General features: G+C 42.6%; 1 protein-coding gene across 4 annotated transcripts in view; it reads left to right on the top strand.

The window, feature by feature from the left end:
• The window catches only part of phldb2b (pleckstrin homology-like domain, family B, member 2b), a 102,330-nt gene that overhangs the window by 26,183 nt on the left and 50,069 nt on the right, over positions 1-26,078 (top strand). For 3 of the 4 annotated variants that reach the window (XM_084049168.1, XM_084049169.1, XM_084049170.1), the window contains exons 4-6: positions 2,381-2,479; positions 3,903-3,986; positions 23,468-23,587. In XM_084049168.1, coding sequence (XP_083905294.1) covers positions 2,381-2,479; positions 3,903-3,986; positions 23,468-23,587 — 303 coding nt within the window. Of the gene's footprint in view, positions 1-2,380; positions 2,480-3,902; positions 3,987-11,939; positions 12,069-23,467; positions 23,588-26,078 lie in introns of those variants that run through there. The other variant, XM_084049171.1, reaches the window with a different exon arrangement.

Raw genomic sequence — 26,078 nt, 5'->3', positions numbered from 1 at the left:
CAGAAAATAAATGTTCTGGTGGGTTGCCAATTTCAGCCAATCAGGAGAGAGTGCCCATTTATCAGCTTCAATTTCATGGTGTTCCAATTTTGTCTGCTCATTTCTTTGTGTCATCACCTCCAATTCCACTGAGTTCTCTCTCCTGATTGGATCAAATTGTTATCCTGACCTGAAAATGCATTTTCTGTTTGCTAAAGAGCTGGAGAGACGGGCAGTCCCCTGTCACTGACTAAATACACTATAATGATTACTATCAGAATAGGCCTTATGCACAGCAGCCATATTGTAAGACATTCACAGGTGTTATCAATGATACTAATGAAGGCTCTGTTCCATTCTGGTCAGACGGAGTCAGGGTGCTGATATTGTGCATGTTGGCTCACTGGAAACACTCCCAAATGGCCCTTTACGGGTGTGTACTCTGAGAGTGTACAAATGGAACCAAATGGACCCTTACGGGTCCATTTGGTTCCATTTGTACACTCTCAGAGTTATGGGGGTCGTGGAAATCTGAAATTCAAAAATCTGAGAACCACTGTGCTACACTAAATGGAACAGAGCCTTCATTAGTATCAAGGGTAACACCTGTGAAGGAAGTGACAATATGGCTGCTGTGCATAGAGCCTATACAGAGCTATTGAACACTTATTTAAAAAAAAAACAATATTCTTACCCTTGCCCAGTCCTAGCATTCAACACAGTTGTCAAGTCAGCATGTTGCAGATGTGGTAAACTGTTTGACCCACTAGGGACCCCGTCCTCAACAAGCTAATCATTACTTTAGGCCGGGAATTAAAGCTTTTGCAGTGGTGGAAAAAGTACTCCATTTAAAAAAAAAAATAATCGACAAGGTAATTAGTAACTAAAGTTTTCAGATAATTGTAGTGGAGTAAAAGTACAATATTTTCCTCTGAGATGTAGTGGAATAGAAGGAAAAATACTGAAAATTGGAAATACTCCAGTAACGTAAAAAATACCTCAAAATTTTACTTAAGTAGTACTTTTTACAGAGTAAATGTACTTAGTTACTTTACACCACTGGGCTTTTGTCTGTGGCACACACCAGACTCACATTCCATTCCTACAGTGACATTAAATAAAAAACCTTTTACACTCTCAGAGTTAAGTAACACTTTGGATTTTATTGTTTACTGCGGAGTCCCCGCATTGTTTGCCCGAAACCGTTGCTCGCTTATCCATCACTCAGCCAGTGCAAATCTCAAACATTACTTGAAAGCCGGAATTCATTGTCCTAAATATTGTTTTCCATAGATCGAAAAACAAGGGAAACAAATCAATCAAGATATTTAGTCAAGAGTGTGGATTTGGCTATTTTTATCTTGGGTTTGGGTTGCCTTGTTTGAAATCAGCACAGCAGACAAGCTCACTTTACCCAGGGCATGGTCCTTCTCTCAGTCTTAGCAAAAGTATTGTTTTGAGAGAAATAAACAACGTTTCAAAACTCTAGACTGTCTAGACTGTAACAACTGTAAAATAAATCCTCTAGACTAGAGTCTAGAGCATTGGTTCTAAAAGTACGGTCCAGGGACTCTCAGGGTTCCTTGAGTGGTCTCTAAATTGACCCTTACAAGTCAGTAACTCTGACAGTATACAAATGGAACCAAATGGACCCGAACAGGGTTTATTTGGTTCCATTTGTATACTGTCAGAGTTAACTGCCTATAAAACCATTATACTGCATTGCATAGTAAAATCTATGTATACTGTTACTGACTCACGCGACTATGATAAATGTAACAGACTATAATTCTATCCAATGCCGTAATTAATATAAAAATGCTATCTTGACTTGTGGTATTGTAACTGGCTGTTTTGTTTATGTACCTTCATCAGCCACTTGTCACATTAGCTTGCCAGACGCTGATGCAATTTCACAGCTAGCCGTGCCCCCCCTAAGTTTCACTGAAGAATGCTAACAATGTAAACAAGCCATTTTAGGCCAACTGAACCTCTATTCCCACAGAGTCACAACTGCTGAAGAAATAAATGTTAGCTACAGAGGTATTCGTCTTAAATGTTAAACCAACAGCACTCTTTTGGCCCAGTAGGCCTCTGTATAGGTTTATCTACTATTATCCCTGTGCAGAGATATGCGGTTCACAATGACTAATTGTACCACTGCATAGACAGTATACAGTAACGAGCGTGTGTGCGTGTATGCATATGTGTGACTTTCTACATGCAGATGTATGTACAGTATAATAACACATATTTGTATAGCCCCTTTCAAAACAATGTTACAAAAGTGCTTTTTAAACCTGGTATAAAACAGTGGTGAATAGAATCACAGACATATACTGTAACAGAAGCATGCCATATGTACTAATGACATCCACACTGTGTTTATGTGATGTTCCAGGAGTGACTCGTATCGGTCGGGAAGATGCCCCGGTGCCTCAGGACATCACTATCCAAGGAGCTGGCATAGAGGCAGAACACTGTCTGATCTTCCATGAAGGTTGGTGTTATAGAGCGATGGTTCTCAACCTTTTCAAGCGGTGACCCCCCGAAAAAAGCATATTTGAACTGGGGACCCCGCACCCTGACAATTATATGATTTGAGGCATTACATTTTGTTAACGGTAGGGTAAGTGATTTACTTTTGTTAAAATAAGTGTTAAATAGCTCTAGATTCTGATAGTACTCATTGCTATAGAGTGTTTGTTCAGTAAAAGGAGTCTCCCATGTCTCTCCAGCTCTTTATTAAACAGAAAATGCATTTTCAGTGCTCTCCTCTGATTGGCTTAAATGTTGTCACCTACCTGAAAATGTATTTATATTTTATTATTTACTAAAGAGCTGGAGAGACCCATGTGACCGAACAAACGCCCTGTAGCAATGATTACTATCAGAATATAGTACTTTAACCTTTTAACAAAAACAAAAGAAAATACAAAGAAATATCACTTACCTTATCTTTAAATTTACATATAGTAAAAATAGACGATCTGCATGCTCACAACGCTGCGAGGCGCATGGAGATAGGCTATTTTCAAAAATGTTGCCTCTTTTTCAGGTAATATTTCACAATTTGGCCAATGTTTTTTTTTTATGGTATAGTTGGTTGATGACCTTTGACGTAGTAACAGGCCAACTCTTATTTTTTTTATTTGGTTTTATTTTTTTGAGTATTCAAAAGGTCTTAAAAGTTGTCCAGTGAGTCACAGGGACTTACCCCGAATCCACCCCTTGACGCTGCTGAGTCTTTGGTATGATCTCGGCCACGGATTGAACCCTGGGTTCTCCCCAATCTCAGGGCAGACACACTAATCACAAAGGCCACTGGGCTGGTAAAACCTCTGATTAACTGGCTCATAAAGATGTCTGTTTGCTGAACTGGCATGGCTCTGTGGTCAACCAAGCTCACCCCACAGTGGAATGTGTGCTTAATATTTATGAAATGGCAGGATTCTGTGGAATGATAGATATAGAATTATATAGAATGAATACAAGACTCTCCCTGACAGAACTTTTCTCAGGGGCCGTACAATCAACTCCAAAGAGAAGAGATAAAAGTTCCAGGCATTTACATTAGAAGTATTAGAAGTTAAGATTTGTCTTACTGACCCTAATTATGGTGCAGTTGAACAGGCTGAAAGCCTGGCGTTGACTATGATAAATAAGCTGTTATAACCAGTGGTGGAAAAAGTACTCAAATGTTTTACTTATGATTAAAAGTATCTGCAATGTAGAAGTATTGGTATCGAAATGTACTTAAAGTACCAAAAGTGAAAGTACTAAAATGTTTGAAAATAGCAGATCTACAAGCTGAGCTTGTAGATCTTAGAAGGAATGGTTTATTTTCACATAGTTATTTGAGTTCAACATCACACTTTAATGGAATAGACACCTCACCCGCTCACCCATCACCTCTGTCACAGGAGGGGTGGTGACTCTGGACCCCTGCGGTCACCTCTGCAGTCTGGATGGAGTACAGGTCACAGTGCCCACACCACTCACACAGGGTAAGATACACACACACACACACACACATACACACACACACACGCACGGCGCACACACACACACACACACACACACACACACGCACACACGCACACACGCACGGACACACACACACACACACACACACACACACACACACACACACACACACACACAAACTTGTGCACGGCTGCTCATTCTTGCTCATGCACATGTGCAAGCACGAGATGAGACGCTGGCATGCATGCACTCTAATAGGCAGCGCATACCCAGGCACACACAGCCAACACGAGGGGCACAGACAAGCAAGTATTGATACATCGCCACCTACTGGTCAACAGCAGCATGCAGTTGATGTATAAACAGACAACTTAATGTAAACGTGTCTGTCTGTTATTGACTACAGACAGTAGATTGCATGAGTGCACATACTTTCAGCATCTCATAACCCTGCGTGTGTGTAAGTGTGTGTGTGTGTGTGTGTGAGAGAGAGAGAGAGAGAGAGAGAGAGAGAGAGAGAGAGAGAGAGAGAGAGAGAGAGAGAGAGAGCGAGAGAGCGAGAGAGCGAGAGAGAGAGAGAGAGAGAGAGAAACACAAATGGTTAGTTTGCGGTTATAGCTTGCATTCCTCTCAATGTGTGCATGAGTCATACTCATAGAGTTAAGTTATATGGCTGTGTGTGTGTGTGTGTGTGTGTGTGTGTGTGTGTGTGTGTGTGTGTGTGTGTGTGTGTGTGTGTGTGTGTGTGTGTGTGTGTGTGTGTGTGTGTGTGTGTGTGTGTGTGTGTGTGTGTGTGTGCGTGCGTGCGTGCGTGCGTGCGTGCGTGCGTGCGTGTGTGTGCGTGTGTGCATGCATGCATCCTGGTTTGGCCTCCTACCATGCAGGGTTAGTTACATTAGTGGTGGTTTGGAACCTCATAGCCGCTCCAATGACTCAGAGCTTCCAAACGACGGCATAGTACACACTAGACTCCAAAACACTGTGTGGTGCAGTGGTTCCCAAACGTTTTAGCTTCAGACCCCGTGTTGATTTCGTCTACTAAAACGATGACGAGAAATGTTCGTCGACTACCTTTTTTCACTGACTAAAACCAAATAAAAACTAAATAACAATGAAGCTATGTTGAAATCAACTGTAAATTTAGTCGACTATAATCTTATGATATTTAGTCGACTAAAACTAGACAAAAACTAAAACATTTCAGATGACTAAAATATGACTAAAACTAAATGGAATTTAGTTTTCTGTCAAAATCAACTGCTTCAGACCCAAAAGAGAAATTTGATATCTCCCCGGGACCCAAACTATAGCAGATCTATAGCAAATCTATAAGCTCAACACGTCGCAATGGGATGCGTTGTTAGCTTGCAGATCTGCCATATTCACCTCTCCTTAAAAACAAATCCTGGTTTGTTTTGGATGTCTGAATGTTGTATGTTAAGTTGGCTGTTCAGTGAGGACGTTTTTGTTTTTGTAAAATAGAGAAAGCATGGCTGTTGCGTTGGAGAACGATGTAGGCTACCAGTAACTCACAGCTTGGACAATAAATATGTCTATGTATTTTTAATGTAATCTTTTGTGGACGTCTTGGTGCATGTAATGTGAATTATGAGTGTCCTGTAAGCCTGTGTGGGCATCTTATGGTGCAAGACACTATGAGAAAAATGTCAATCAATAGCTCAAAAATATTTTTAAATGTATGGAATTTCTTTTTTTATGTTTTGAAATAATAATACAAAAAGTTGTATAAAACAAAGAAGGGATATTTACTCATGACCTATGAAAATGGGTCCGCGGCCCAAAATGGGACCCAACCCATCGTGGTCTAGTGGATAAAAAAACATAAAAACACCCCTACACACACACGCACGCACGCACGCACTCACGCACGCACGCACGCACGCACGCACTCAAGCACGCACGCACGCACGCACGCACGCACGCACGCACGCACGCACGCACGCACACACACACACACACACACACACACACACACACACACACACACACACACACCGGTCTTCACAGATCTTTGGCTATCTCCTCTCTTATCTTTCTCACATCTCTCTCTCTCTCTCTGCCTTTTCTCTCTGTTTGCTCATCAGTCAATCTCTATGACTGCCTGGCTGTTTATTTAACTGAATCTATCTGTGCGTCTGTCTGCCCTTCTCTCTCTCTTTCTCTCTCCAGCCTTCAGCCTCTCCCTTTCTTTTTTGACTGCTCTCATTCTCTCCGATGTTTATCCTTTTCTATTTATTTCACAAACTGTACAACCCCCTCAAGCGTTCTCTCTCTCCCGCCCTTCTTCAACCAGAGATGACATTCATGTTTCTCAGCCTTCCCACTACCAGTTCAGATGTGTTTCTCCACAGCTATTTGGCTACTTAAAGGAGCACTTCGCCCATTTCAACCCCATGTTCATATCATCGGTCCTCCTCTCTAATCAAGACGAATGAAGAATAAAGACGGTTTTGTTCGTCACTAAACTTATACAAGTGCATCAATTTAAAAAAAAAGTTTGAAATCTTGTTTGTAATGACCAAAGCTGCCGACTGATGATATCTGAGACACATCTTACGCCATCTTATAATGAGCATTAGTGGTGAGGACCAAGTATATGAAGATAGGTTGAAAATGGGTGAAGTGGTCCTTTAAGTCATGGCTGCTTTAAAGGTAAAAAGTGTAAAAATTCAAGGAATGCCTTGAATCAGGCTATAGGAGCTGAAACGATTTGAACAAAGTTTGCTTTGAACGAGTATCTTTGCGTGTAGATAGGATACATACTGGCAACAGCGGCTACTGAGGCCAAAATGCTGCGTTGCTTACCATGTAAGTGTGAGCAGTGAGGATGCATTTGCACACTCACTTGTAAATCTGTTATGCAAAAGCCATTCGGGTACTTGGCTGTGGCTCATGAATAGCCACTACCAATTGTTTAAGGCATTCCTATCATTAGGCAGTACAGTGAAGCAGTTTGACAGAGTTACAGTAGGGTGCCAGTCAGAGCCAAAACGGACTATATTAAGTTAGTCAAGTCAAATGAAAAACCCATGATGCCACAATGCGGTCTTGGCCTGTGCTAACCGATACTAAAGCATGACCAACAATGACGTTTCTAATTGCGACCTTTGACTTCTTTCTATCTATTTGCTTAGCCTTGTTGTTGTCTTTCTCTGTGGAAAGGCTGGTCGCTGTCAGTTAAATATTGACCAGCCTATTTGTCTTCCCGCTGCAACTCAGGCCCGATTCAAATATTGACATCGTCTTGGTGTGTCCACATGCGGAGGCTGGGGCATTGTGCGGGGGCTATAGAGGTTGGAGTGGGAAGAAAGAGAGAGAGAGAGAAAGGTAAAAAAACATGGGGCGGGTCAAGAGAGTGAGATGGTTTGGAAAGTGGAGGGTTGACAAGTGTTAACACCTGAGGCTCGAACCCGAGGTCTAACGCGTGGGAAACCAAACATCTACTGCATGGGTCTAGGGAATCCCCATTGGCCAGGGGGAGATATTAGGTTGTTGGGCTTCAGGCTGAGCTACTCTGCTACAACCCCCCCCCCCCACCAACCCCCCTCGCCCCTTTTACCTCCCCCACACTGGGAAACCCGACCCGGCTCACGGTACCACTGTAACACCCGGAAATTGTGGGAAACCCCACATCTACTTCTATGGGTTAATAGGGAATCCGCCTTGGCCTGGGGAGATATTAGGCTTTTGGGCTTCAGGCGAGCTACTCTGCTACATAAGCATGAGGGTGCTGAGACAGACAGACAGACAGACAGACAGACAGACAGACAGACAGACAGACAGACAGACAGACAGACAGACAGACAGACAGACAGACAGACAGACAGACAGACAGACAGACAGACAGACAGACAGAGAGAGAGAGAGAGAGAGAGAGAGAGAGAGAGAGAGAGAGAAAGTGAGAGATGGAATCTCTCAGGCTCCAGATACTCTGGGTTGAGTATAACCACATACACACCCACCCACCCACCCACGCTCGCGCACACACACACACACACACACACACACACACACACACACACACACACACACACACACACACACACACACACTCACACTCACACTCACACTCACACTCACACACACACACACACATTATTCGTGTGATTAGTGTGATTAGTGTGATTTGACAAGGCCCTGTTTAGGATGTGATCCATTGTTTATTATTGGTACGTACGGTACCACACAGGATTTGGCCAGGGATCAACTCGGCTTCACTCACACCTCATTACAACGGTGGCATGTCTAATCTAATAACGACCTAATAGTGTTCTCATTATTATTCTGCTTGACAACTGTAAGAACAACAACAAACACTCATTATGTTTGAACAATAGGCTATTCTTCTCTACCGTGGAATAATAATCCTTTACCCCGGGTTCTTATTTGCATCTCTAATAACCTGTGAACAAAATCTTATCTGATCCGCTAGTTTCTCTATATATACAAAAAAGGAATGTAAAAAAGGAATGTGTGAACGTAGGGAGGGACACCATGTTGCAAGTGATTCATTAATGTACGGTCGGAGTCAGAAAACTTGTCTATAACATGTGTGTCACGTCTCACATGTACAGCAGATGGATGGGCGTGGATTGAGATCGAATAACGCAGATCTAACCTGCAATCTATCAGATTAACCTGCAACAAAAGAAACACTTGGAGAAAATATACGTACTGAATTTGAGGTTAAATGCAAAAGCTAGGGCATTGGTTCTCAAAGTGTGGTCCTTGCGGGGGGGGGGGGGTTGTTCCAGGGGGTCCCCAGAAAAAAGTAGTTAACATAGCATCACTATCATCTTAACCACTTTATCCATTTATATGTTGGCTATTCAAAAATAGCAGATCTACAAGCTCACAGCACGTCACTTTGTGCCGCGCTGCGAGCTTGTACATCTGCTATTTTTGGAAATATTTGAAAGGCTGTTTGAAAAATATCTGAAATGTTTGGGAAATTTTTAATAATTTTGATTTTTTTTTTTACATAAATCTTTTCTTCTGGGGGTCCCTGGCATAAAACCTTCTCAGATGGTGGTCCGTGGCCAAATATATATATAAATGTGGGGGTCCTTGGCGCGAAAAGGTTTGAGAATGGAGCAATAGGCTCCATGCACAGCAGCCATATTGGAAAGAAATTGGGCCTCTTCTTACTTCCTTCAAAGGTGTTACCAATGATACTAATGAAGGCTCTGTTCCATTCTGGTCAGGGTGCTGATATCGTGCATGTTGGCTCTCTAGAAATACTCCATTTTGGTTCCCAAATGGCCCCTTATGGTGGGTGTGTAACTCTGAGAGTGTACAAATGGAACCAAATGGACCCGTAAGGGTCCATTTGGTTCCATTTGTACACTCTCAGAGTTATGGGGGTCCTTGAAAACAAGACAACCACTATGCCACACTAAATGGAACACAGCCTTAATTAGTATCATTGCGAACGCGGAAGGAGGCGCCTCCGCCCAAGTGGAGCTTACTATGAAAGTCTGCTCGGCTTGTGTGTGTGTGTGTCTGTGTGTCTGTGTGCAGTGCACTGCCTGGGTGCGGCCGACAGAGGGCACCAGAGTGCAGCTACAGTCAAAACACAAACACACACACACACACACACACAGAGTCCGTAAATACACAATATTTTCGAGCTGCGTTCGCTTCCAGCGTTCGCGCGTCTTACTTGTTGGTAACACCTGTGAAGGAAGTAAGGAAGGGGCCCAATTAATTCCCAATATGGCTGCTGTGCATAGAGCCTATTGCCACCCCCTGGGACCCCAAATGATGCCCCTGATTCAGTGGAACACCTGAGTATTCCAACTCACAATGTGAAATGCAGTGTGGTCTATACAATCAAAGGGATATGTTGACTTTCTCATTTTTTTGATTCCATAATGCTGCAGGGTGATTATGACACCCCTGTCTCACTGAGTTCACTCTGTTCTCATGCAGAGGGAAAACCAGCTGATGGATATAACTGCTGTAACACGTAGCCATGCTCGCACACTTACGTGTACAGTATGTAACCCCCCCCCCCCCCCGCACACACACACACACACACACACACACACACACACACACACACACACACACACACACACACACACACACACACACACACACACACACACACACACACACACACACACACACGACTGTTTTATAGCCATTGTACTATATCCTCACACACTTCTTATACGTGTGTAGATGAATGGACTCGCAGTTTGGAAGCACATGCACACAGACAAAAAGCTTCCACCCCAACATGCGTATCCCGCACGCACACGCACACACACACACACACACACACACGTGCACGCGCGCGCACGTGCACACACACACACACACACACACACACACACACACACACACACACACACACACACACACACACACACACACACACACACACACACACACACACACACACACACACACACACACACACACACAATGACTGATGTCAATGGGTCTGTTTCTTTGCCAATGTTTGTTTTTTTAAGCAACAGATAACAAACATTTGACCTGTTGAGAGAGAGGGTGAATGAGAGACAAAAAGAGAGAGGCAGAGAAAAAGAGAGAGGCAGAGAGAGAGAGAGAGAGAGAGAGAGAGAGAGAGAGAGAGAGAGAGAGAGAGAGAGAGAGAGAGAGAGAGACTGAGAGAGACTGAGAGAGAAGGTTCTACCTTTCTCCATCACGCTCCTATTCCCCCTGTCTCTTCTTTAACTGTTCTTCTTCCTCTCTCTCTCTCTCTCCCTATATGTCATTCTCTCTTTACTCCCCCTTGTCTTTCTCTCCACCTCCCTAAGTTCCTTTCCTCTCAAGATGTTCTCTCCAAAACGTTTTGTCAGCACTGAACAATGAGAGAACGCCACATAAGCCTATGCCTTTTAAATGAACCAGGACTGTGGTCACTGTGACTGTGTGTGTCACTATTTCTGTTCGTTTTCCTCACACTCGAGAGTGACAGAGTCCATAGGGGCCAGTGGTGTAAAATAACTAAGTACATTTACTCAAGTACTGTACTTAAGTATAGTTTTGAGGTATTTTTTACTTTACTGGAGTATTTCAAATTTGCAGTATTTTTACTTCTACGCCATTACATCTCAGGGCAAATATTGTACTTCAACTCCACTAGAATTATTTGACAGCTTTAGTTACTAGTTACTTTGCAGATTTAGATTATTATCACAAAACATACATTAACCACTTCAGCCCTATATATTTGAAAATAGCCGATCTACAAGCTCACAATGCGTCGCAATGCATTGTGAGCTTGTAGATCTGCTATTTTCAAAAGGTTTCGAAAACTTGTGAAGTGGGACATTCTGCATAGTGAGTAGGCTACTTTTGGTACTCTAAGTACATTTTGATACCAAGACTTTTGTAGTTTTACTCAAGTAAAGTTTGAATTCAGGACTTTTATACTTGTTACAGAGTATTTCTATATTGCAGTATTGATACTTTTACTTTTAAGTAAAAACATGTGAGTACTTTTTCCACCCCTGGCATTATGTTTCATTCCAAGGTGCAGAGAAAGAAGGAGAAAGAGGAAAAATAGGTAAGGTACAGGACAAAGGAAGAAAGAGTGAAGGGGGGCGTGCACCAAATACCTCGCCGTCTATTACCCTTTGTACCTGTACCAACTACAGAGACGGGGGGGGGGGGTCGGCATGGGCTTTTTAATTATCTACAGTCAAAAGCACAAATCACTCTGGCATGTCGGCGTGCTTTTCATTGTCGTCGTTAAACGCGACGACGTCGTGTTACAAGACTTTTCCAGTGGAGTCTTTTGAACCGGCACATGGTTGAAAGAAAGCAACACCCCCCTCGCAGAGAGTTGGTACGCTCCTCCTCACACAGCAGACTCGTGGATGGTAAATCAGTGAACTGCTGCCTTCGGGACCCAGACACACACACCAGAGCAACAGTTATTGTAAAGGGGTAATAACAATATACAAAGGACGGGGGAGAGTGTTTTCTTTCTTATTGTTTTAATTGATTTTTTATTTCATTAAAAAAAAAAACCTCTTGCCATGATAGTTCGTCAGGCATAAAGAAGAGAAGTGACTTGTTTTCGGCGCTGAATGGGATCATAAAAGGTTTGTGAAACGGTTCTCCTCTGAAGATCAGCGAGTAGCTGTGCATTCAATCTGTTCTGTTGCATCTCTCTCTGTCTTTCTCTCTCTCTCTGCGTTGCTTTTTATGTCTATTTTATCTACAGCATCCTAAACCAGACACTGTTCTCTCTCTCTTGGCTTTTGTCATCGATGCTGTTTGCATGCAAAACGTATTGATCAGATAGGACGTTGTTCTTGTTTTCTTAGCTAGTCAGTGGTTCTCAAACTTTTTCAAGTCAAGGACCCACACATTGATAGGTGTTTGGCCGCATCCCCCATCTGAAAATGTTTTGTGCCAGCCTGCCACCAGGGAACCCCAGAAGAGAAGATTTATGTTTAAAAGTTTAATAAGTTATTCAAAATCATCGATATTTTCCAAAAACAAAATAGCAGATCTACAAGCTCATGTAAGCTTGTAGATCTTCTATTTTTGAATAGCCAGCATATAAATGGATAAAGTGGTTGAAATGATTGTGATGCTATATTTACTACTTTTGCTGGGGAGTGGGGACCCCCTGGAACCCCACTTTGAGAACCAATGGCCCTAGGTCGTCTTTGCCTCTCCTCTCCCACCCTTTTTACAGTGGCTAAACGTTTAGATGCTGTTTTTCCCCCTCTAGTGATATTAGTATCGTGTGTTTGGATAAACAGCATTGTTCATCAGCCTGTATTTAATTACTCTACCAACAACATCGATGCTGTTGCAATCAATGCATTGCAAACCAACCAAAACCCCCAGAAGAATGCTGTTGCATTAATTTATTCTTGAGATTTACGACCCAAAACGTTTGGAAATAATCAACTGCAACTTTGTTGATCCACCCCATTGTCTACGTTTGGAGCTGGGAGGTTCTGCAGATCTACTGTGTGTGAATCATCATGACAATACAGAGGCAGGCAGCCCACGGCTGTAAACAGTACCTGACACCTGGAAACAATACCCCACTCATTGTCCCCAACCTACCTCACACTTCTAAAGAAGGAGAGATTTGAACAGAGGTGTAAAAAGTACTCACATCTTTTACTTAAAGGAGTAGTTCACCCCAAAAAATGACTTATTTTCTATCCATTACACACCCCATGAAGCATTGAATTCATGGAGTTTTTGTTGTTTTTGTTGCATTCCTAAGTCAATAATTTGATTACCTGCGGAAAGATGCTGATGTATCCGGTGAGTCTCCTACCGGAGAGACGGTCGGTCATTTATAAGATGAGACTATTACAAGATGTAGTGGAGTAGAAGTACAAAGTACAAGCAATTGGAAATACTCCAGTAAAGTCAAATTACCTCAAAATTTTACTTAAGTACACTACTTGAGTAAATGTTACTTTACACCACTGCTAAAAATGAGAGAGTTGAATGTTGAGATTCTGTGTGTATTTCTCTGTGTGAATTTAAATCAGTCTTGTCTGCCTGTCCGTATACCACCTATTAAGATGTCTTATTACCCCCTCAGGGGGATTAGACCCCGAGACGTCTTGTCTTATTACGTCTTATTACCCCTCCAGGGTGATTAGACCTGAAGGAGTCTAATCTAATCACCCGGTCGGGGTTTATTTCTCAATAATGACCCGCTCCCCATTGATTATCCCTTGCTTAATAACCTTAACACTATGTTGGACCCTTGCTGACCCAGCATCTTTCGTGTGTGTGTGTGTTAGTTTATTTTTGTGCGTGACCCAGAGGAGGGGCATCTTTTTTTGTTTGGTGTGTGAGTGTGTATTTGAGAGAGAGTACTAGTGATTCATAAACTAAACTAGAAAGGTGCGCTCAATGGAGCGCAAATCTCTGCCAGGAGGCACACCCCTACCTCCCTCCATCGTTTCTCTGTGTGGTGCATGTGGTGTTATTGTTGGGGGGGGGGTGGCTATGATAAAGGGATCCTGATGGTTAATGCCTTCAATTGCCTTGTGTCTTAAGTTATATGTTAACAGCCTGGTATTACAAATTAGGCTGGGAATGTAACGGACAGCCTATGTCTATCCAAAAGGACATGAAATAACAATGCAGTTACAGCTGGCAGCCAAAGCGCAGCAACCAGCTGATCAGCCAGTCTATTAAAGTAATACAATCTAGACCATTATGATAAATTGTAAAGTGTGGTTGCCCAATGCAAGTTGTGGGTTGCGGTAGTCAAGACCTGAGGAAAAATACATTTTCTATGACCTACGGATCAATGTTTTGCATTTGTGATACCCCGTACCCCCTATGGTAAGAAGTGAAAACACTTTAGAAGGTTTTATGAGAGGCTCCTCAACATACAATTCATGTTTGGGGATGATGATATGTTGAGTTCATGATAAATGGTGTTTTGTTGTAAAAAAGAAAAAAGAAAAGCCCCTCCCACTAATTTTGGTAGCCAATTGCAGCCAAACAGTGTGGAATATCAAAAGGTTGCTTGACGCTCATTCTTGTCACATGACTTTCTTGGCCTATACTGACTGACAGTGTGCACAAGAAATGTGGCACTGATCAGCGCTGTAGTTTTGTGAGATTAGCTGTGGACACACAGGGGATTAAATTGTAATCTCCAGTCCGGCCGAGCCTTCGGCATTGGCAAAGATAATCACACCGACTGACTCCCTTGAGGAAGAACGAGTTTGTGTTTTCACAACATCACTGCTCAACCCTGGTGGCCCTGCAGGGGTTAATTTGTGGTTTCAGGGCCAATTTACGCTCCCAGTGGGACTTTTGTAAGTGTGTTGTGCATAGATGTTAGTTTTTACGGCATTTTTAGGCATTTAGCAGATGCTCTTATGGTAGAGCAAGATTGCAGTAAATGGCATGAACTTTAGCAGTCAACCACCAACAACAGAAGAGGTCAAGTCAATGGAGTGCAGACTGCCAAAATGTAAGATTTTGCAATAAACGGCATGAACTTCAACCACCAACAACAGTGTCAAGCCAACAGAGTGCCAAGAAAACAATGAAGGGCTACATGGCATAATGTGTATGCATGGCTTGTATGTCTTTCTCTTATGTGTTTATTAGCCCATTTCGACCGGGAAAGAATCTTGTGTCATTTTAGCCGCGCTATGAACATTTTTGCAAATCTTTGAATATATATATATTTTCTAGTGCACAAATGTCTTCTAAATCCTAACAGTTTTTTGAAAACTATATCAGTGGCTCTCAAGCTTTTTCATGTCAAGGACCCCCAAAATGTATTTGACCACCGACCCCCATCTCAAAATATGTTGTTCCAGGGACCCCCAGAAGCAAAGATTTGAGTTAAAAATGTTTGCTTTAAAAATATATATAAATATTGAAAGATTTGCACACATTTTCACGATATATTTTTTTTGTTGCAGACCTTGTAGCACTCGTGCGGCGCTATGAGCTTGTAGATCTGCTATTTTTGAATAGCCAAATAAATCTTAGAATGACACACACAGATGCGTTCCCGGTCTTAAAGGGTTAAGACATTGTATACACATACTGTTGACTTAAAATAACTTCAAAATAAAAGACCCCTGATGTTTCATAATTGGCCACTGAAATTCTGGAACACATTTGTTTGCTAATATATACAGTGCCCTGCGACACCTGCAGCAACGGCGGGCTCCATCCAAGCCGGTCTATCCACACTCAATCGTCATCATTGAGGGTTTATTTTTCATCCAAACCTAATGGTCCTAATCTGGCAGTTCCCCCACTCATGTTAACCAAACAGAGAAACAGTTTCGAGTTTCCCCCTCCCATAACATTGTGGCGAGAGTGTAGTGGCTTTCGCTCAGATCTATATGGGGAGAGAAATTGGGTCCAGACGCGATACCAACTCGTACATCTGGGCCTTCAAAGGCTCTGAGGTCTGCCTTTGGAGATGGCAAACGTTAAATTAGCCTTTATATATGTTTATATACGGACTGATTTGAGTTTTTCATGTCGTTGGATGGTGGCATGTTAGTGAGGTGTGCATGTTTTGTTATGAGGCAATTAAAAATGTGAAATTAGCCAATAAATGAGTGGAAAGAGAGGAAATTTGAGTCTTTTAGGGGGGATGCATGTGTATGCATGCATGGGTGGTACATGTGTTTTTATGTGTGTGTCATTGTGATAGTGATTGTCGAACTTGAAATAAGCCTATAAGTGGGCAAGATTCTTCTTTTTTGTGTGTACATGCTCGTGTACCTCTGTCACACATGGGTATGGTTTGAGGTTATGGTTAGGAGAGGGAATTTCTTCAGAAGTATAGTGATACACATGTTTATGTATACATGTGTAGGAGGAGTCCTGAATTGACCTTACAACAAATGTTGTTATCCATATAATTCACTAGAATCTCTCTCTCTCTTGCATGATCTGTCTGTCTGCTGTATCCATCTTATTTGTTTGTCTATCTACGTATGCCTGCCCACCTGTCTGTCTGCCCACCTACGTACCTGTCTGTCTGTCAAGGTTCAAGGTCCTTCTTTATTGTTACATCTTGTGTACAGGTACATAAGAGTAAAGCTTATTTCTGTTTGGCTTAATTCCAGTGGTGTAAAGTAACTAAGTACATTTACTTACGTACTGTACTTAAGTACACTTTTGAGGATTTCTTTTTACTTTACTGGAGTATTTCCCATTTTCAGTACATTTTCTTCTACTCCACTACATCTCAGACGCAAATATTGTACTTTTACTCCACTACAATTATTTGACAGCTTTACTACTTTGTAGATTTAGATTATTATCACAAAAACATACATTAACCACTTCAGCTCTATATGCATTTCGGCCATTTGAAAATAGCAGATCTGCAAGCTCAAAATTGTAGATCTACTATTTTTAAAAGATTTTTTTAATACATTTTGAACTTGTGAAATGGGACATTCTGCACAATGAGTACTTTCACTTTTGGTACTTTAAGTACATTTTGATACCAATACTTTTGTACTTTTACTCAAGTAAAATATATATTTTTTGAATACCTTACTTTGCGAGTACTTTTTCCACCACTGCTTAATTCAGACTGGCTGTGTCTGTTGCATCTTATCAGCCTGTATTTACTGCATCTCTCTTTCTCTCTGTGTCACTTTAGATTTCTTTGGCTATTCAAAAATAGCAGATCTACAAGCTCATAGCGCGGCACCAAGTGCCGCGCTATGAGCTTGTAGATTTGCTATTTTTGAAAAATCTTTATTTTTTTATTTTTTTTATTTTTTTTTAAAAACTGTTAGGATTTAGAAAACATTTTGAAGAATCGCCTCAGGTCTTAATGGGTTAAGGACAGTACTTGAGTATCTCTCTCTCTCTCTCTCTCTCTCTCTCTCTCTCTCTCTCTCTCTCCCCCCCATGCCTGTGTTGGGGAAGGCGGAGGTCAGGATTAGCTTGTGGTTATTTGTTAGCCATGGGTTAGAGGAAATGAGTACAAGTGGGGCCTGTGAACAAATAATGACGGCACACTTCAGTCACCTCTCCGCTCAAATCTGGCACATGCTGAGTCTAATAAGACTGGGAAATTAGCTTTTTACGAGAGGAGACAGACTGGTGGCGAGCTGTTTGTGTGTGTGTGTGTGTGTGTGTGTGTGTGTGTGTGTGTGTGTGTGTGTCTGTGCGCGCGCGCGTGTGAAGTCTGCGCACAAGTGATGTGAGCATGCACTGTTATGCTAAATACTAAATGCTACTGTGACTCATTAGTCTGTCACTGTTACACATGCACGCACACACGCACACGCACACGCACAAATGATAACATACACATGAAAACATACACACATTACTCATGTCTGGCCTCGAACACCTAGTATTAGCGTTTGCTCACACAAGCGTTCATGAACACCTGACCTTACCTCTCTTCCCTTTGTCTATTCCTCTGTTTCTCAGACACGCTGATCCTTTGATCTTTGTGCGTGCATGGGTGTGTGTGTGTGTGTGCGCGTGTGTGCGCGCGTGTGTGCGCGCGTGTGTCAGGCTGCCACATCCGCACGGTGTGTGTTCGAACCTGCAAGATAGTGTTTATGTGAGTGAGTATTTGGGAAGTTCGCAGTCCAGCTGTGTAGACTAAACATTCCGCTCTCTGTGTGTGTGTGTGTGTGTGTGTGTGTGTGTGTGTGTGTGTGTGTGTGTGTGTGTGTGCGTGTGCGTGGTAAGCACCACATCAGCAATATCCTCAAAGCCCCCTCTTGGCTTTTAACCCCAAGTAAAGACTGCGTCGAAGCCCCAAAAAATATGCCTTAGCTAGATGCACACACACACACACACACACACACACACACACACACACACACACACACACACACACACACACACACACACACACACACACACACACACACACACACACACACACACAGTCAAGGCAGACAGGACGTTGTACCCACAAAAGAAGAAGACAACAGTCATCATCTCTGACATGGATGTGGGCTAAAACCACAACTGATTTTAAAGCTGATTTGGCTGATTTCACAGTGACCTAATTCTCTTATTATAAATCAGCCATGGATTGAATCATGAAGCATCTCCCAAAACATCTCGTCTTACACTGGGGTGAGAGAGAGAGAGAGAGAGAGAGAGAGAGAATTAGAGCTGACATTTTTCCATTCTGCCTTTTTCCATTCCTCCTCTCTTCCCTGCTTCCCTGCTCTCCAGTGGTGTGAAGTAACTAAGTACATTTACTCAAGTACTGTACTTAAGTACAATTTTGTGGTACTTTTATTTTACTGGAGTATTTCCAATTGTCTATACTTTTACTTCTACTCCACTACATCTCAGAGGCAGATATTGCATTTTTCCTCCACTACAATTATGTAATTACTAGTTACTTTGCAGATATGAATTATTACATTATAAAAACATACATTTACCACTTTAGCCCTATTTTATACCTAAGCTATTATTTGAAAATAGCCGATCTACAAGCTCACAACGCGTCGCGATGCGGCGCGTTGTGAGCTTGAAGATCGTCTATTTTCAAACATTTAAGTGCTTTTACCTCTGGTACTTCAAGTACATTTTGATACCAATACTTTTGTACTTTTACTCAAGTCATTTTTCAATTCCAGACCTTTACTTGAAACAGAGTACTTCTTCTCGAAACAGAGTACTTCTACTTTTACCAGTGGTTGGCATCTGACTTCAGGTCTAAGGAATCTGATGTAACCGTAGTGGCGGTTTACAGTCTCACAGACGCTCGCTAATGGGGGGCTGGAGGAAAGAAGGGGGGGGGGGGGGTTACTACAGTGCTGTGCTCATGTTAAACCCCCCAGGACAGACTATATAGACTTTGGAAAACATTGACAGTGTTGCACAGAGTGACAGATTAGAGAGATCGTTGAGAAGGATTTTCTATATGATATGTGCTGAAATATGTGTGAAAGTAACTATGTACATTTACTCACTACATGTACTGTACTTAAGTACTATTTTGAGGTCTTTTTTGACTTTACTGGAGTATTGCCAATTTCCAATACTTTTACTTCTACTCCACTACACCTCGGATCCAAATATTGTACTTTTACACTACATTTATTTGAAAACTTTAGTTACTAGTTACTTTGAAGATTTTGATTATTACAAAACATACTTTTTTTTTAACCACTTCAGCCCTATAGATGTTTGGCTATTTTCAAAAGATTTGTATATATTTGAAATGGGACTTTCTGCATAATGAGCACTTTTACTTTTGGTACTTTAAGTACAATTCAATGCCAATACGTTTGTACTTTTACTCAAGTACATTTTGAATTCCAGACTTTGACTTGTAACAGAGTATTTCTATATTGCAGTATAGATACTTTTTAGGGATGTCCGATTTTATCGGCCTCCCGATATTATCGGCCGATATTAGCATAAAAATTGATATCGGGAAAATATCGGTATCGGTTTTTGAATTTTTTTTTTTTTTTTTTTTTTGGCTTTATAAATAAGTTACAGGAGTTCTTACTGTATATGGTGTGTGTGATATGAAATTTGAGCTTACCCTAATCACAATAATCCCCGCATATATCGGTATCGGTTGATATCGGTATCGGTAATTAAGAGTTGGACAATATCGGTATATCGGTTATCGGTAAAGAATCCAATATCGGACAACCCTAATACTTTTACTTAAGTAAAAAATCTGAGTACTTTTTCCACCACTGGTGCTAACTAACTGTCTGTCTGTCTCTCTCTGTGACCCCCCCCCCTACTCGCTCTGTCTCTTGTGTCAGCATCTCTCCGTCTCTCTTCTCTCTCTCTGCTTTTCGGAGCTATTTGGACAGCTGTGGTTGTCTAGTGTAGAGGTTGTGACCCCAATGTCTTGTTTAATGCTCAAGCCTCTCTCAGCGTAATTGATGGCCAGAGCAAACACTGTGGTCTGGAGTGGCTGACTGTGTGTGTGTGTGTGTGTGTGTGTGTGTGTGTGTGTGTGTGTGTGTGTGTGTGTGTGTGTGTGTGTGTGTGTGTGTGTGTGTGTGTGTGTGTGTGTGTGTGTGTGTGTGTGTGTCACCAAATGGATAAATATCCAGGGCCCTTTTACCTGTCTCTGTGTACATTTCTTGTGAATGTGTGTATACGATGTGTGGCCACACTTGAGTTGCTGCACATTCTGCTGTAATGTGTGTGTTGGCATCTGACCGTCTCTGTCAGGGGGGGGTTGTGTGTACATTAACTACTTAAACCTTACACTTTGTTGACCATGGGGTATGCGCCGTCCCCTCCTTTTTCCCCCTCTACACAAAATCTCTTTGCCGAAAACAGCCGATCTGCAAGCTCACTCCACTGCACCGAGTTGCAATTCATTGTGAGCTTGTAGATCGGCAATGTTTTGGGCCAAATGTTCGCCTCAGAATAGGGATGCTAGGGTCCTCGTGGTTAACACAGAATATGGAGCGCACACCTGTGTTGATGAGGTGCTGGCCACGGCAGATAATAATGTTGAAAAGGATGAGGCGGCACAACTCTTAGCCACGATGCATAAAGTTTAATGAAATGAAACCTCGTGGTTAAAACAGGAACCATTCAAAGACAAAAATATAAATAACGGCACATCTCTCCATCGTTGGTGCTGTGCCAAAAGGCAATCAGCAGGGGACTCGCAACGCACTTTAAAAAGTTCCAGCAAAAAAATGAACTTGCTGTATTTTTCAAGTTAAAACAGGAACCACCTGTAGACGTTCATGCGGTTATGACGACATCGTATATTATGTATAGTAAAGCTATAGTCTACCTTTCTCAACAGATGGGAGGCAGGTTGGTACAGTGGTGGTGGTATAACCGGAGGGCCAATGTTCAAGTCCCCGATCTGCCTCTGCTGGAGTGTGCCCTTGAGCAATAGCCCCGAATCCCTAGCAAAGTTCCAAAGATTGTGTCATTCTGAATATTGAGCGATTGAATACTTTATTAACAGTTTGCAAAGACAAGCACAGGGAAGTACAGTTCACTACCAGGTCTGTTAAGAGGATTTTAAACCCAAGAAATTCTATGGCTTGTTTCCATTGGGGTTTCCTTTGTACTCAATTCATCGAAACATTTAATGACAGACAAATATACACGACTATGCAAAAACATCATATACGAGTAGAAACAGTTCGGGGGGTGATCATTTTTCTTTAAGGATCACTCCATCATTAAAACAACACTCATTTGTGGATTTGTTTTCATGGCTTGCTCCAGGAAACGATGTGCCACATGAGGCTCTATGCACAGCAGCCATATTATCACTTCTTTCACAGGTGTTACCAATGATACTAATGAAGTTCCATTTAGTGTAGCACAGTGGATTCCTCGACCCCCACAACTCTGAGAGTGTACAAATGGAACCAAATGGACCCTTACGGGTCCATTTGGTTCCATTTGTACACTCTCAGAGTTACACACCTGTAAGGGGCCATTTGGAAGCCTGTGAGGGTCCCTGGACCCCAACTGTAGACCCACTGGTGTAGCAGAGTGTTTCCAGTGAGCCAACATGCACAATATCAGCACCCTGACTCTGTTTGACCAGAACAGAGCCTTCATTGGTATCATTGGTAACACCTGTGAATGTCTTCATAATATGGCTGCTGTGAATAGAGCCTATTGGTGAGGCTGTAGCTTAGTGGGTACAGAGAGGCCAGGTGGTACTTAGATAGAAAGTCACTGGTTTGCCTCCTGGTCTGCCCTGTAAACAGCATGTGTCCCTGAGCAAGACACCTATAAGCCCTAACAGCTCCCACGCCGGTCCCACCAAGCTGGGCAAAAGCTGAAACTGAATTCCACCCCCACAGGATTAATAAAGATCTGCTTTCACCTTTATTTAATAGGACAAAACAATGTCATATTGTTTGTTACAATGACACAGTAATGAAACTTAAGCCAAATGTATTCCCTGGCCGTTGTACGATGGTGTTAGCAAGAATAACTGATGTTCAAGCTAACAAATATGTAATGAGTATACATTAAGAAAGACACTCTGGGTTACTGGGTAACTTCACGTTAGAGAGACTAACCCAGAGAAACATGATGTGATGTTACCCAGAGTGTTTTACTGATTTACCCAGAGCACCTGGTATTCTGAAGAAGCTTTCTGACGTGCGAGCGTGTCTCTCTACATTCCAGAAGAAATCAAGCTTTTATTTGTGTCTCTTGTCACACACAGTATATGTGACTCGTGACTGTCTTGTGTCGATGCGGTTTGCCCCGCCCATTTGGTACATCAAGCATGGTTAAACAAATCTGTGTTATTTGCAAGTGCCGTCTGACCCACATCTGATTTGAGTACACAAGCCCGGAATGCGTTTTGATGATGATTTGATTCATGTGTGTTTCAATGAATAAATCACCTCACAAACGCATTGTTGTACATGGTATCCTGCATACTTTACACTCAGGGAACAAACAGAACTTTTTTTGGCATACCAGCCACAGTGGCTGGTAGATTTCAAAAACTACTAGCCAGGTAGATTTTTCACCCACAAAAATGATAAATAAGTGTAAGAGACGGCCCACAACGCTTTAAACAAACGTATCATTTTAGACAGAATCACAAACATACAACCAAGGCTATTTATTGTACGAAAATTTAAAAAATCCTGATGTTGGCTTTTTTCTTTTTTTTTTTACACACCATTGTGACTGTTTAGTCTCTAATTTATCATCCAAAGACGAAATCTACACACCATTGTTGGCTGGCGTGTGTTCACCTTGTTCCCTGCTTATACCCTGTAAGCCCTATTTTTTAAGGTGTTGTGCAGAGGACGTTCTCACAAGCCTGTAGAACGCTGAGCTTGTAGATTGGCTAATTTTGCTGTTCATTCATGTGGTTAAAGCTTCCGTCGTACTTGATTTGACTGTGTGTGTGTGTGTGTGTGTGTGTGTGTGTGTGTGTGTGTGTGTGTGTGTGTGTGTGTGTGTGTGTGTGTGTGTGTGTGTGTGTGTGTGTGTGTGTGTGTGTGTGTGTGTGTGTGTGTGTGTGTGTGTGTGTGTGTGTGTTCTCCAGGTTACTCCTTGTGTCTGGGCAAATCCTATTTCTTCCGCTTCAACCACCCAGAGGAGGCCAGCAGAATGAAGAGCATGTTGCCACAGAAGAGCCCCGTGTCCCCGCTAGCCTACAGCACAGGTACGCACACACACACACACACACACACACACACACACACACACACACACGTACGCCCAGCCTATGATCCTCTCTCTCTGACCTTTGACCTCTACTTGATCCCGGGGGCTCTTTGCTTTGATCCTCCTCTTCTTTCTTCCTTCCTTCTGCTCTGTCCTCTCATCATCTCTGTCCTCTCTCTCTCTACTCACTCTTCATCCCTCCATCCAACCCCATCTTCCTCATTCCCTCGGCCCCCTCCCTAAGCCTGAATGCAAAGCGCTGTGAGCTTGTAAGCGCCAGCTTCCCCCGTTCGCTTCCATTCTTTGGGGAGAAACGGGGGCGGAGCGTCCCATTGCGGCGTGCGTGAAGTAGTGCTGATTTCGTCGACTAAAACTATGACGAAAAATGTTCGTCGACTACCTTTTTTCACTGACGAAACCTAAATAGAAACTAAGCTATGATGACTGAAGCTATGACTAAATATATTGTCAATTTCGTCAACAAATAAAAACTAGACTAAAATGTTAGGGAGGGACTAGTGGAGAAGAGATCCAGTAGAACTAAAAGACAAGTCATTTTATGTTTGGTTGCGCATGGGGGGTGCGCTCTGAGAAAATGCAGATCTACAAGATCTACTTGTAGATCTGCTATTTTCAGCATGCAACCAAGTGTAAAATCATCCATTACGACACCATCAAGGCACAGCCAAAATACATTTTAGTCGACTAAATCAACTGTAGATTTAGTCGACCATAATCTTATGATATTTAGTCGACTGAAACTATACAAAAACTAAAACATTTCTTTTATCCAAAGCGACTTACAATAAGTGCATTCAACATAGGTAGGCAAGAAAACTACTAATCACCAGAAATCTTAAGGGCATTCTCTTCTAAAACAAGCAACTAAGAGTATACCTAGCGCTAAGGTAAAAGTGCAATATATCAGCAATAGATCAGCTACCTACTAGACTAAAACTAAAAGGAATTTTATTCAGAAGACTATGACTAAAACTAAATCAAAGTTTTCTGTCAAAATCAACACTGGCGTGAAGTCCATCGTGTGCGAAGCGTCAAGGTTTCAACTGCCAACTCAACTGATGTGTGGGTGGGTGGGTGGGTGGGTGCGCATGAGCGCGCGCGTGTGTCTAAGATAAACCAAATGTAGGGAAGGGTTCATCTTAAAGAAGGGAGTTTACAGTTGGCCTACTTATAAAACGTACACGCTCGCTCACCTAGTTGACACCACCCTATCAATCACAGAGATGGCACAATCCAGCTGCATCACCATGACGATGGAGGAGCAGCGCATGATAATACATTCCATGCACTTTAAGTTTAAGTGTGCACGCACGCGCACACACACACACACACACACACACACACACACACACACACCATATATCAGTAGGCTCCTTCTTTCTTAAGCTCATAGACAGCAGGAATGCGCTACTCTCTCTCTCTCTCTGACAGTTTCAGTGAGGGTTTCTCCTCGCCTTAATTCACATGCAGCACACAGAGGATTGATAACATACAGTGAGAATAGCTGAACGCAAGAGAGAATGGTCTTGATACAGGCCAGCCCTGAAGCATAAATCTGGCCATTTATGGAGTCAAACACACTCTGTGTGTGTGTGTGTGTGTGTGTGTGTGTGTGTGTGTGTGTGTGTGTGTGTGTGTGTGTGTGTGTGTGTGTGTGTGTGTGTGTGTGTGTGTGTGTGTGTGTGTGTGTGTGTGTGTGTGTGTGTGTGTGTGTGTGTGTGTGTGTGTGTGTGTGTGTGTGTGTGTGTGTGTGTGTGTGCGTGTGTGTCTTTTGATCTTGTGATCAAATGCTTTCTGCCCCATTTTGTTCGTCCATTTAAGGTTTGGCATCCTACCTCACGCATTCAGACTTAGCTCTCTTTCTTTCTTTCTCTCTCTCACTCTCTTTCTCTCTCTCACGCACGAACGCAGTGCACGCACGCACACGCACACACGCACACGCACTCACTCACGCAGATGTGCAACTACAGCGGCTTCAATTACAGCCATCCGAACAGTCTGTTCATATGCACACACACGAACACAACACATGTACTCTCATACTCCTGCGTAGGCCGCTGTACACGTATGCACAGCCTCGGTATGCGTACCTGGAACAGACACATAGTACATCTGTCGAAGGCACGGCCGTGTGTGTTGGTTCTACTGCTTTGTGTGTGTGTGTGTGTGTGTGTGTGTGTTGTAGTTAAACAGTGGGTGGTCTGGGCTTTAACGTCATAACGGTTCTTTTTTTCCACATAAAACACGAGTGAAAAACCTGGATAGGTCGCCCAAATATCGCCTTCACCTAGTAGCCATGTATTTTTTTGCGCCTGTGGTAATGGAGAAGGTATTTTTGGGGGCGGACTCCTTGAAACTCTACACAAGCGGGTGAGGCCAGAGCCCATAAATCTACGAGATGAACCGCTACCGAAATCAGCACGACGCCGCTAGCTTCCCAGGACCCCGGCGCTACCTGACTGGATGGT

This window comes from Gymnoscopelus microlampas (genome assembly GCF_963454915.1).
Source record: "Gymnoscopelus microlampas genome assembly, chromosome: 22".
Classification (NCBI taxonomy): Eukaryota; Metazoa; Chordata; class Actinopteri; order Myctophiformes; family Myctophidae; genus Gymnoscopelus; species Gymnoscopelus microlampas.
The sequence above is the reverse complement of the archived record's forward strand: the minus strand, read 5'-3'. Positions and strand labels throughout refer to the sequence as shown.